This window comes from Phyllostomus hastatus, unplaced genomic scaffold (genome assembly GCF_019186645.2).
Source record: "Phyllostomus hastatus isolate PE091 unplaced genomic scaffold, TTU_PhHast_1.1 phas_contig_148, whole genome shotgun sequence".
NCBI classification, from domain to species: domain Eukaryota; kingdom Metazoa; phylum Chordata; class Mammalia; order Chiroptera; family Phyllostomidae; genus Phyllostomus; species Phyllostomus hastatus.
In genome coordinates, this window is record NW_025333607.1 from 10,966,536 (window position 1) to 10,980,391 (window position 13,856).

General features: G+C 52.9%; 1 protein-coding gene across 4 annotated transcripts in view; it reads right to left on the reverse strand.

Annotated features, from left to right (window-relative positions):
* Positions 1 to 13,856, reverse strand: part of SMYD3 (SET and MYND domain containing 3) — a 446,241-nt gene that overhangs the window by 63,721 nt on the left and 368,664 nt on the right. For all 4 annotated transcript variants that reach the window (XM_045861300.1, XM_045861306.1, XM_045861322.1 and 1 more), the window contains one exon: positions 13,626 to 13,800. In XM_045861300.1, the coding sequence (XP_045717256.1) occupies positions 13,626 to 13,800 (175 nt within the window). The remainder of the gene's footprint in view (positions 1 to 13,625; positions 13,801 to 13,856) is intronic.

Sequence of the window (13,856 nt, forward strand, 5' to 3'; positions counted from 1 at the left end):
GGAGCCACGACGGTGCTGTCTCCCATCACCGGGGAGAGCGGATCCGCTCCTCTTTCACTCAGCAGGGCAGGCGGCGGGATGTACCATGGGTGCCCCTCGCGCAGTAAGAGCGACCCCCATGGCCCACTGGCTCTGCGGGTGGGCACTGCCTCCGCTCCCACCCCCGCTCCCCACCCCCGCTCCCAGGGCCCCTGTCCAAGGGCGGGGCCCCTGCACCTCAGCTTCCTGGCACCCGGCCGGGCCACTTCTCTCAAACACACCCACGTGTTACACACTTTTCCCAGCCAGCGCACGCTCATGAGCTCGGGAGCTTTGGACTACCCAGCCCGAAGGACTTTTTTTTTTTTTTGCACTTTAAAACTGGGGACGATCCTTTTGGGGGCCATTTACGCCCCATCTTTCACTTCCTTCAAGGACCTCTTACTGTTCCTCACGAAAGCTATCCCCACTCTCTGTAAGTGATCACATTTATGAGATTTGGCAAATCAGCGTTATTTGTGCAATGTAATTGAAGGTCCCTTCATCTGCCCTTGGAGAAGTGCCGAAAACTCAGTATAGAATTCACTCAAAATACACAGGTAAATGCACGTTAAGCGTGCCGATCATGTTTTTTTCAAATCATAAAAGGTGTGATTTATAAAATTAAACTTTATAAACAATTAAAATTGGTTCTAATCAGTCCTTTTTGAGCCTTTCAAGGTCACACCCATCATTCCTCAGGTCTGTCTGATTTTCTGTTAGCTCTCTCCAGGGGAAAAATGTGTTTTTTGGGTGTGTGTTTTTTTTTCTATTTTCTCTCCCTCGAGCTGAGAAAAAGCAAAAGAGATAGCAGTTATGCAGCTGCAGGGGCAGCCAAGCAAGAGATTGATTCAACAGGAGGAATGTAATGCGTCCCAGAAGATTCCCCGGGATTTGCTATCCAGCTGCTTAGGGCACAATTTGTTGTAATAAGAAACTGAAGGTTTCCTGTCAGGAATGTCAAAGTGCTCGGAGATGGCTTGTGAAAGTTAACAGAAAAAAAATGAACCACAGCGGGAAATGCTTATATTCTGGAAATGCCTGCACAACATGGGAAGACTAAAGACCATTTCTCAGAGTGTATACATCGCTCGTATACACTGGTGAATGCAGAAGACTAAACGTTTTCCTGTGCAGCTGACCTAGCCCCAGGGGTGGAGTATGGCTTTCATCTCGCTCACAGGGAGGTTGTTTAAAGAAAGTCAGCAAATGCAGGACAGAAAAGATATTTCATTTCCGGAAGCCTGGCCTGGCGTCTCAAGAGCTAAGGTGTAGGGGTCGGGGTTGCAATGAATGGGGTTGGTGCACGGCTGTGGGATTTGGGGGCCAACGGGTACTGACACCCTTGTTCCAGGTAAGGATGGGAAACGGGGGGTGTGCACCGGGCAGGGAGAACTAAAGCAGCCAGAACGACAGACTGCCAAGCCCCAGACAGGAGGGCAAGTGGAATGTGGAGGCAGAGCCTGCCATCAGCACCAGAAACCTCAGCGGGAGGAAAGGGAAGCCCGTCATGGGGCATGGGCGTCTGAGGGCTGGGTAAAGGCTGCAGATGGAGAAAAACCAACCAGGGAGCTATCGGAAGGTGGGGGCGGGCTCCAGGGGCTTTGCCTCTGGTCTAAGCCTTTTCCGGTAGACTAAGCACGGCCACGGGGAGGCCGGCACCTCTCACAGGACGAGGTCCTGGACCGGAAGCTTGCACGGGGAAGCAGGGGCCGGGAGGGCGAGAAGGGGCAGGCTCTAGTGACGGAAACACAGAGAAAAGTAATGTCAGACGGAGAGTTCGCTCACTGGCTTGAAATGAAGGTCTGAGGCCGCCCACAGACCGTGAAGGGGCTCAGTCGTGGATCCTCCCACTCCCAGCAAGAGGCCGAGATGGACAGCATGGCCACGGGCAATGGAGCCGGTCTGGGAGCTCCTCGTGGGACCCTAGGCCTACGTTTGCCCAGGTACTTCCTGCTAGCAAGTAAACAGGGATCTGGAGGGGCCTTTAAAAATGCTGTTCTAAACAGAAACTGCAGGAGGTGGCCACAGCTGGCCGCTGGGTGGCTAGACAGTGCATGGAGGCAGAATGCATTTTTTTCTGGTCAAACAAGCTGGATGGAAGTGATGTGGACAGGGCATTCCTGCAGCGATGTTACCACCAGAGTGAAACAGGGTGCAGCCCAGAGGTGGGTGGGGGGGGCCCCACATAGGGATTTGGAATGGGGTCCAGAACTCAAGGTGTCCAGGAAATATTAGAAAGATATATAGGATGTCCTCACCCCTTCCCCCCACAGGTGTGAGTTGGGGGAAGGCACACATGCAGCAGGAACATGCAGAGCTCTTTTGTACAGCATCAGCTTTGCAGCTAACCTCTGGCATGCTCATTTAACATATCTATAACCTTTAACTGGCTGCATAGATATGTTAAATAGCTGTGCCCATGCTTTGAGCCAGGGAGTTGGAAGTGACTTCCACCCAAGATATAACTGGGAGGCAACTCCCCCCTGGGTACAGCACCTGCATGAGAACTTGGAGATGACTGACTCCACACCATGGGGCCACACCTGCCCAGACTTACTATGGCAGGCCAGTAAACTTGGAATACAGGAATGCTGGCAGGTGTAACTGATTGTAGGAGGAGTCAGAAATGGGGCTGCAGGGGAAGATTGGTGCAGGGATTTAAACCCAGATGCAGCAGCCATTAAGGGGAGAACCACGAGGTCTCGGCAGAGTGGAAACCCTCTCATAGCTTTGCAGAGAACCACACGGCTTGATCTTGGCTGACGACACAGCTGATGGTGTTGGGAGCCTGAATCTACTTCTTTCCCTGAGATACGGTACCCCAAATTAGGGCAGAGGGAGAAGGAAGCACTGTGTGCATCTGTGGGTATCCTAAAGCACTTTGATATTTTAATGAAGACATTAGGTCACTACTTTAAGTCTGTATAGCTTTAAATAAACATTTCCTTTCCTTTTCACAAATCTCTGGCATTGAGAGACGTCTTTCCTCTGGCGGTAGGCACAGCAAACCTAGTGGGGGGGGGGTCCTTTTGGTAACAGTATATTGTACCTCTCCTTGTGTTCTATAAGTTTTTGGCAACCCAGATGGGACAATAATTGCCCCCGCTCCCAGCCTGTTCTGGAACAGTTCTTGGCATCCAACATGGGGCCAATAATTGTCCGTGGCAGACCGACCCCCTCAGGTGCGAGAGAGTGAGACTTTGGAGTTTTCCCAGTCTCTGAGAATTTCTCTGCACTCCTCCTGAGGGCATCGGCTGCCTAATCATGCCCAGGTGAAGGAAAGGTGAAAAGGAAATGAAATGGGGAACAGAGCAGAGAAATGAAATGGTTTGGTTGAAAACTTGTTTCTGAACACCGTTTGGGAATAATGGAGCTGTGGATAATGGTTGGTTAGTGTGCTGCTCCCAGGTGGCCCCTGTTTGCTCACTTACAATTTCGGTGAGCCCAGGTGGCACTAAGGGAACCTGTCTCAGGTGTGGGGAGGAAGCAAACCCCTAGGCTCTGTAGGCCGAGCCTGCATGTATGTTGGGGATTGGACAGCAAACCATGTGGGTGCACCGCCATTTGGGGTAAAATGGAGGATAAGCCACAAGAGTGCCCCACCTTGGAGGGTGGGTCCTGCATGGGTGTCACCATCTTGGATGATGGGTCACCTGAGAGTCCCACCATCTTGGAACTGGGCAGGGTGGTGGGCCAAGGGTTCTCTTCAGATTACGGGCTGTGTGTGGCTGCTGTTGTGTGGGCAATGCACCAGTCAGCTTCTCTGTGCAACTGGTTCTGATGGGGATGGCTCTGGTTCTGAAGGTCATGAACTAGGGCCCAAGGGTGAGCATCTGATATATAGGGTGTTCGCAAGGTCTAAGCTTCAGAAAGCTGCAGGATGTCCCTGCGAATCTAGGGACTTTCAGTGGAAGGTACCTGTAGTGGTAGGGACCTTTGGCTGCCAGATACTGAGTTTAAGTACCAGATACTGAGTTTAAGTAATGAGTTTTAAGTATAGTCCTTCCTAATGTGGGAAAGGAACAGGGATTAAAAGTGAATGGTTAAATCTGGAATGAGTAAAAATATGTATAAAGGATGTGGAAGTTTTAAATCTGGAAGAAAGGAAACCTCAATTACTTGTTTTCTGGTTTCGTGGGAAAGGAGCAAGTTTCTCCCATTGGTTTGTTTCTGATCAGAAACCCTCTGTACTGTAAGACCTAGGAAAGGTCACCTGTAACCAGTTTGGGAGAATGCCTTTGCCACTCAGGACCCAGGAAGGGTCACTCAGGGGTGATGAATGCTTCAGTCTGAGGCAAAAGAGCAGGTCTCTGCCAAGAGACCGGATCTAAAAGGAGCAACTCTCTGCCATTGGTTTTGTTTCTGATCAGAAATTCTCTGTATCTAAAGACCTGGTTAAGGTCACCTGTAACAGGTTGGGGAGAATGTGTTTGCCACTCAGGACTCAGGAAGGGTCATTTAGAGGTGATGAGTATCTGAAGACCTAGTTAAGGTCACCTGAAGACCTAATTAAGGTTGCCTGTAACCAGTTGGGAAGAATGCCTTTGCCATTCGACACCCAGGAAGGGTCACTCAGGGCTGATGAGTGCTTTAGTCTGAGGCAAAGGAGCAGGTCTCTGCCATGAGACCAGATCTGAAAAGAGTATATCTCTGCAAGGCACCAGTGGACACACTGATGCAAGAGAATGCCTCTCTGGAACTCGGTGTTTTGGATTTTGCTCTGTATCTGCTCTGAAAAGGAAATTGAAGATTCCAGAAAAGGTTGAAACTTCATACTCTGTAGGAAAGTGAACAAGGAAAAAAGACTCTCCTTCATGCTTTGTATTTTTCTCCCTACCTGATCCCTCCAGAATTTGGCATTCTGAAGGAGTGAGTGATGACATAACGTTTCCTTGGATAAATCCAGTAAGACCAGTCATTAATAGTTGTTTTGTTAACTGAGATTTTGGCTGGAATGTCACGCCTGAAGGAGGCATGTCTGGGTTCTGGTCATCACCAGAAAGCCCTGAGGAACTGGGATTGACTTGCAAAGCTATCGTAAAGCCCATGAGAAAAGCCTGGTACTCTGGTTGGCTGTACAGTTCATGGCAGTCTTTCCAGGGAAGGAACAAAAGATGCTTTCCTGAAAGATGGCTAAAAAGGAACCTGTAGTCACAATGAAAGCCTCAAGGATTTGAGTGAAACAACTGGTACAGGCGAAGCCAGATGGCAGATGTGTGGCTCTGCTTCTGTGCCCCGAGGGGTAGACTAAGAAGTCAATCTGAAGGTTCACTATGTGAGTTTCAGCAAAGCGGACTTAAAGATTGTAAGTGATCCATGTTGCTCTTGGTGTGTTTATGCAAATGAACAGTCAAAATTAAAAGCAGGACCCAAAGTAGTCCCTTTAATAATAGTGAGGGTGATCTTAAGGAGACAAATTGTGGTTCAAGGAAAATCACAATGCTCAGTATTGGACATCAGAATGGCACAGCTGTCTTGAAAGTTTGTTTTCCTTTGAAAGTTGAAACTGAGTCTGTAATATCACCAAAGATGTACAATTTACAGGTGCAAAAGACCTGTCAAATTGCCATTGTTAAATGTCATTGTAGGAAGGACCTTGCAACTGAATGTCTTCCCAAAAGACAGTCTCACAGGCACAGACTGGTTCGGGGATTGTTGTGTGAATTAACCTGTGAGTTCTTCTGTTTTCATAGGATGTATGCCTATGACTTCATTACCTGAGTGACTGGTTGTAATATAGGCCTCACTTAAGGAGCCCATCTTCATCATCACCCCCTGAGACTCAACGGTTTGGCTGAACTAAGTGGTTGGGTTGGTGAAGGGTTCGGGCGGTCTGTGGGCTTCATTTTAGAACTGATTTTCCCTTTTCTGTCTTGATGGCTTGGACAGAAAGGGCCCAGATATCTGAAAGGAGGGAAGTCCTAATGTATTCCCCTCAGCCTGAGTGAAGTATAGTGGGCCACAGGAGTTTTGGATAGGTGTAGCATGCCTTGTACACCTTCCTCCAGAGAAGCCATTCTTAAGTCTCTATCTTTGCCATTTAGTGGTTACGATTTAATTGTGCCTTCCAACTCTTTCCAAATCTGTCACCTCCAGAATATGACCAGGATGCCAACGGTCCAGTAATGCCAGCCTTTGGACACCAAGCCTGTGACTTCCTGGTGACAGCCAACTGACCGGGATTCTGTAAGGTCCTTCCCCTTACAGGAAGGACTCTGTCCGTGCTGCATGCCCCCTTTCAGGGTACCCCTGACCCAAGGGTAGGTAGGACAACGTCCATGTCCAGCCAGAAGTAGTTACAAAAAGATGAAACCTTTGTCTGTTGTCCTTTATATGATTATAAAGTGGTTGTATATCTGAAAGGAGGGATTGTAACAGGGTGCAGCCAAGAGGGGGGCCCCACATAGGGATTTGGAATGGGGTCCAGAACTCAAGGTGTCCAGGAAATATTAGAAAGATATATAGGATGTCCTCACCCCTTCCCCCAACAGGTGTGCGTTGGGGGAAGGCACACATGCAGCAGGAACATGCAGAGCTGTTTTGCATAGCAACAGCTTTGCAGCTAACCTCTGGCATGCTCATTTAACATATCTATAGCCTTTAACTGGCTGCATAGATATGTTAAATAGCTGTGCCCATGCTTTGAGCCAGGGAGTTGGAAGTGACTTCCACCCAAGACATAACTGGGAGGCAACTCCCCCTGGGTACAGCACCTGGGTGAGAGCTTGGAGATGACTGACTCCACACCATGGGGCCACACCTGCCCAGACTTACTATGGCAGGCCAGTAAACTTAGAATACAGAAATGCTGGCAGGTGTAGCTGATTGTGGGAGGAGTCGGAAATGGGGCTGCAGAGGAAGATTGGTGCAGGGATTTAAACCCAGATGCAGCAGCCATTAAGGGGAGAACCACGAGGTCTCGGCAGAGTGGAAACCCTCTCACAGCTTTGCAGAGGAGAACCACACGGCTTGATCTTGGCTGACGACACAGCTGATGGTGTTGGGAGCCTGAAACTACTACTTTTCCTGAGATGCGGTACCCCAGACTGGGCAAAGGGGGAAGGAAGGACTGTGTGTGTCTGTGGGTGTTTTAAGGGACTTGGGATTTTAATGAAGACATTAGGTCACTACTTTAAGTCTGTATAGCTTTAAATAAACACTTCCTTTCCTTTTCACAAATCTCTGGCATTGAGAGACATGTTTCCTCTGGTGGCGGACAAGTGAACCCAGTGGGGGGGTCCTTTTGGTAACAGTATATTGTACCCCCCCTTGTGTTCTGTAACAACAGGACAGTATCATTTAGGGGGGAGGGTGACCGGGTCCCGTGAAATGTGCCATGGGGATACCTCGGGGCTTAGGGCCCCGGAGCTGGCGTGCTAGCCCTGAGAGCAAAAAATTCCAAGCCAGACAGTTGGCTTCCACTCCAAGTTCATCAAAAGCGAGTGCAGGGGAATGATCCCTGGGCCTGGGATTCTCTAGGTGTGAAGCACCAGGACGCAGCTGGGCTGGGCAGGGCCACTGTCACGGGCTACACTGTGTCCCTCTAAAATCCATGTGATACAGCCTTGACCCTCGATACCCAGAACATGACTGTAGTTAGGGATGGCCTTTAAGGAAGCAATTAAGTTAAATGAAGTCCTCAGGATGGGCCCTGATGAGTATGACTGGTGTCCTTATGAGGAGGAGAAACGTGGACACACAGAGCTGCGTGTGCATGAAGGAGTCGCCGTGTGAGGGCCCAGAAGGGTGGCAGCGGCCGTGCGCAGGCCAAGCTGGGAGGTCTCGGAAGAAACCCAAGGTGCTGGCTCCTGGGCCACGGGTTCCCAGCCCCCAGCACTGCGAGGAAACCGGTTACAGTCTGAGTGTGGCACGGTCCGAGTGTGGGCACGGTCCGAGTGTGGCTCACTGGGCGGTTTAGCCTCAGGGGCGCTGTGGGGAGGAAGAACTCCAGGAGGCCAGGGACAGCGACTCCTCTGCGTGAGGTGTGAAGGCAGCAGCAGGAGAAGTGAAACCTTGAAATCGGTCAGTGAACCTCAGGGGCTATCAGTACCTGACCCAGTGAAGGGCCACCTGCTCCAGCACCACTAAGGCCTGTTCGTCACCGGCCAGGGCTGTGGTGGCCCAAGGGTTCCTCCAGGGGTTCCGAATGCCTGGTTTTCTGCAGAGACCCAGAGGTCACGCTGAGCCACCATCGGGACCTGCCCAACAGCAGCGCTGGGGCTCCATTTTTGTCCTCCCTGTTTTGTTCACCAACATTTATTTACCACTGTCCACACAGGGGGCCCAATAAACACTCCTGTTGGAAAAGTAAGTGCCTGAACTAGAAGCTTGAGATGGTCCCGTGCCCAGGACCCTGTGCCTGCAGGAGGCCACGCAGAGAGCCGCCCGCCCAGTGTGGAGGACACGGGGGCCAGCGCTGTGCGGGTGGTATCCGGGCCCACCTCCCACGAGCCGGAGCCTCCGAAAGGGCTGCCGTCTGCTTCTCGGACACGGACGAGACCGAGGTTCGCGCAGCCATCTGATTCCCTAAAGCCCCATTTCCCGTCACAGGCTGTCCTCGGTGTCTCTGCCAGAGCCAAGGCCCCACGTCTGGGTCGTTCTCATGCAGCCCCGGGGGGGTGGGGGCTGCAACCGCCCAGCACAGCCGGCCAGCGACCCCGTCTCCACCCAAACGCACGGGTGGCATCTCGAGGAAGGGTATGCGGGACAGAGGGAAGAGGAGCGGACCCCTGGGGGTAGGGATTTCCATCTCTGTGTTTCCCCCCAGAAAGTGCAGTCAGAGAAACGGCTCGTGAAAATCCCGTAAAGCACACCGGGGGAGGCAGATGGCCAGCAAGGCAAGTGAGCTGAGCACGGGAGGTCCCCTCCTGGGTAGAAAAGCCCGGATGTCTTCCCCGGGTCCGACTCTTGGAGCCTGGCTGCGGCAAGTTCTGCACCGGGGACACGAGCCAGGGAGCCTGACTTCCAGGACAGAGCATCCCTGACAGGTGTGCCGACATGAACTGGCACGTGTGTGACCCGGAGCAGGGAGGGGACAGAGAAGACAGGCCCGGGGCGGGGGGGGGGGTGCTGGGTGGGTGCGGCGCCCATCACTCCCCCGACGCCACCCCCCCCCGCCCCCGCCCCCGCCCCCATGGTGATGCGCACCTGCGGGCTCTGCGGGCCCCCGCCCCGGACCGTCACGTTGACAGATGACAGACCGCACAGCAGAGTGACTGTGCGTCTTCAGGAGAAAAGCCGGCTTGGACACAGTCGTGGGAAAGTACTGCGGTGATGAAACCTTACATTTTATCAACTCATCTGCCAGAGCTCCTGAGGGAAGAGCTTAAAAATTACTGGAAGAATGAAAACTGACGTGGCGTCTGTGTCATCACCGGCCGCCTCGGAGCTGCAAGCACCTGACTGGTAAACATGTCAGGTGCACAAGCCGCCCGCCGTGTGTCCCTTCGCCTCTTGCACCATTTTTTTCCCGACAACAAAGCACAGGAAACGGAGCCGAAACCTCCCTCTTTCCAGCTTCCCCCCCTCAAGGGGGTTTCACAGCCCTCTCCCTCTCCATCATCGCCGCGTCGGCAGCCGGGCTGGTTCAGTCCCCTTCACCGACCTCATTCTTCCTCCTCGTCCCCAGGAGACTCGAGGAGACGCCGTCCCCCGTTACAAACCTATGGCCTGTGGATCACGCAGTCAATACCGGGAAATCTCCCTCCACAGGGCGGGCTGCGGTCAAGGAAAAGGAGGAGGCCCTTACTATTCTGAAATGAATTTACATTGGACATCGTAAACATCAGGTCATCCAGTCTCAATTCTCTGGGCAAAACAGGGACATCTCGGTGGATGGGCCACACAATTTGGGGACAGTTATTTGCATTTAAAATGAACATAACTTCTGATGCGGGCAAGTCAGCATTCAGAAACTTATCGTATGGTTTTACCCTACACAGTCAGCCCATCAGCACACAAACACAGGTGTGTGCCTGTGAGTCGTAACACTGTTTGACATTGTAAACACACATGGTAACAACAGAGCCTGGTCCACACACTGGGGTATGTTCATGAGACCAGAAACTGCGCCTCTCTCACACAGAATAAGGTAGGTATTCAGGAGTGGATTTGGACAGATGTCCACACCTCGTTGTCAGATGAAAAATGCAATCGGTGCACAGGAGACACAAAGGGATCCTATTTTTTCTCTCTGATCATGAAGGACAGGTCTTAGCCTCTCCTTCTCTCTGTCCTCTTCCCACCCACCACCTCCCTGGGCATACGGAACAGATGGAGACTGGAACTGAGTGTCTCCGCAGGGCAGGCAGGAAGAGGGGAGGCGAGAGAGAAGTACAGAGAGGAGCAAACAGGGGAAGGGCCCACGAGAAGAGTGTGGAGCAGACGGAGGAGAGAGCGAGGGAAAAGCGGTCTTCGGGGGGGTGAGGACGGCTGGGGACGCGGAGAGTGGGGAAGAAGGGAGGCCTCCCAGGGTCGGGGACGCGTGCTGTGAGCGGAGTGTGCGTACACACACGGACGTTCTCGGGGAGGAGACTTTCCTCGGTTATCCGCGGGGAATGGGACAAGTTTTACCTTTGTGTTCTTTGCAAAAATGTCCCATTTTAGAAGTATATACTAGTCTTATAACAATAATTAAGTTAATAGACAGGTATGGATACAATGAAAGTCCCCCTTCAAAGCTCTAAAAAGCCTCTGTGTTTCTGTTTTCACTCTCTGGTCCCTGAAGAAAATCAAGTTTAATTTGTATCTGACATAACTTACAGCAATTTTAAAGCTATGTTCAGTTGGACGCACGTCTCTTCTCCTTTTTCAAATGCGGAGCGCGCACCCGCAAGGTGAGGGTGGTCGCCCAGCCCCGGCACAGCCCGGAACACCTCCCCCCGAGGAAGATGCTCCCCTGGGTCAAACGACCACCCGGCCAACTGACTTCTGGAACCCAATTCAGCTTACGGTTGAGATTTGGCTGAATTAGATTTTTAAACAAAATTTATACAATACCTTGAAATTACTTTCCTTCTGCCTGATGTTTACGCGGCGAAGGGACAGAGACCACGCATGTGTAACCACGGATGTACACCCAGATGCTCTCAGAAGAAACCCCGTGAGCCAGAGTGACAAATCCTGTCGTGCGTGCGTGAGTTATTTGCAACGCGCCTTAGGAAACACCAAGAACTTAATGTTGTATTGTCTGCTCGTCCTAAGGAGAACTTGAGTAAAAGCATTAAATAATTGAGGAGAAAGAAAGGAGCTGAAGGCAACACGGGGATCTGGGCAAAAATGGAACACGGACACTCTGTCCTCGAAGGCCAGGAGGGACAGAACCACCACGCGACTCCTGACCTCCATCTGGCTGTTGACAACAGTGGACTAACCCTGCAAAACTGTTAGGGCGGGTAGCAGTCCGGTCAGCCCTCGATGACTCACGCCTAACTAGCTGCCCACGTCCTTGGTTAAAGGACACTGCTCCTCCTCTCTCTACACTCCGTCGGTTCTGGATTAAAGTGGTTTCCTTTCCTCCACTGCACCTTTGCAAGCAAACAACTCAGGTGCCACCTGTTTGAAGCGGATTGATGCAGACCGGGTTTCCTGAAACAGAGAACACCGCAGAGCACCTTCCCAACAAGCTCCGGGGGTGAGAAACAAGGGAGGCTTGGAGACCTGTCAGCAAGTGTCAGAAGAGGGGGTTCAGACACAGAGAGTGTGACCTGCCAACTACGGGGTTTGACTCGAGGTTGTCAGTAAAGCATCCATTTAATTAAGGGATAAGTGAGTTCTTCAAAGAAGCCTTCCTTGCTAGGTGTGGGGGAAAGAGGATTCGAAAGTATGTGCAGACGCAGCGCCCTCGAAGGTGTGCGGCCCTCCCTGTGAAGCGGTGGGCCAGCATGAAACTTCTGCACTCAGAGGCAGCCCGGGCGTTAGAGGGAGGGGAGGATGGGGCAGGCAGGGTTGGTGCTGCTGGCTGCTGGGGCACCCAGAGACGGGAGCATCTTCTCAGTCTGCATCTCCTGGCTGGAATTCATCCCCCACCCGGCAGGCAGCCCACAGTCTGGCTTCCTGGGACCAAGCCCCGGAGTTCAGAGAGGGAACACCAACCGTCCCCCACCTGCCTCTCGTTGCAACACAAAGGCTTGGGGCATGAAGCCTTATCTCTTTGCATTCAGTTCATATTTTCTGCAAAGCCACAACATTCACCATGTGGAACACACTTCAGGATCATGGGAAAGTCTGCAGTCTTGGCCCTCGAGGCCATCTCTTACAAATTTGATGGAAGCTGACTCACAGTCTAGATTCCAAAGCTGTTCAACCACAAGGCAGCGGAAGAAGCCACCTACAGAAGTTCTGCAAACACCCTCAGGGCTGCCCGGGGCCACGGCTGGGCTGCCAACCCCCTGCCATACCCCTGGTGGGCCGGGTCTCCGGCAGCACGCTCCGGGGCCCTGTCCTGGCTTCCTGACCACTCTGCCTGGACTAGATAACATCCCAGACTCCACACGCGTTTCTGTCCTTATCGTGTTCATCTTGGTCACCTCTCCTGTTAGTCGTCTTCTGAGGCTATTCCTCAAGCGGGGACAGGCAGGAGGCTGAGCTCTGCATCCTCTCCCCACCCTCAAACTCACGCCCCTGCCTGCTGCCCCACGCTGCACAGACCTAGGCCTGGGTTCTCCCACTGCCGAGCCCCTTGCAGCTGCCATCCTGCTTGCATGGTCTTCAGAGCTACCCAGAAGGGGTCCCCAGCTCTCTGGGGACCTCCCCCCAACTCCCTGGATCCCAGATACTTTGGGGTACCTTCTGAGCAGTGAATGACCTCGTTCTGTGCTGGAGATGGTTATTACGTGTGTTTCTGCACCCCCTCCCTTGGACTGATCTGCCTCGACTTCCAAACCCGTTCTTGCTTACTGCACACCAGGGTCCCACACCCACCAGCACCAGACTCTCAGCACCAGGCCCCTGCACTTCCAGAGCAGCTCTGAGTCCACAGAACAGCCAGGGACAAAACGCCCGCTGGTCTGAAGGACTGAGGCCAGACGAGAGACAGGGAATAGCCAACAGTTCCTCCATCTGACTCAATGCTGCATTGCATTGTGTCTCCCTGCTCTCTGCTTGGGTCTAAGGCGGCCACGAGGTGAAAGTATTCGAGTGAAGACACCCGGGAACTCGCAAAGCCCTGACAAGTGGAGGACACCATCATTACTGTGTACCAGACCGAGGACCCCACACCGGGCCGCCTCCCTCCCCTCGATCCGCTGAGGCTGATGACACAGCCTCCCCGAGTGGGGTCTGCACGTGCGTGCCTCTCCGGCACCCCCAGGGCACTATGCTCGCCTCTGCCACCGTGAACAGTGCACCCCAGTGTGAGTACCACCCCCACATCCAGACGGCATCTCACCGTTTCTGCTGACCCACAGAAGCAACTGGACCAATGATGGACAAATGCATAAACGAAGGCACGAAGGAGTGACCAGAACCAGGTTTGGTTTTGCGAACTGAGGAGCCGACGGGACACGCACTAGAAAGGCGCATAATCGGAACGACTTCACGACGTCCGTCCTTGGCCCCGAGTCAAGGCACGGCGGCCCCCGCTGAGCCCTCCCCCGTGGACGCACCTGTACGGCTCCATGGTCCGGAGGCCGTAGAGCAGCGCCTCCTCCAGCAGCCCCAGGTGGATGCAGGCGTCCATGGCGCAGTCCAGCACCTTCAGCTGGTAGATGTTGATGTCGGGGAGCCGTTCGGCGTTGCGGCTCAGGACCGCCTGGCACAGGGCCAGAACCTGCTCCCACTCTGTTGTTAGCCTTCGTTAAGGGTTCACGGTCCTCGCCGAGAAATACACACACGTG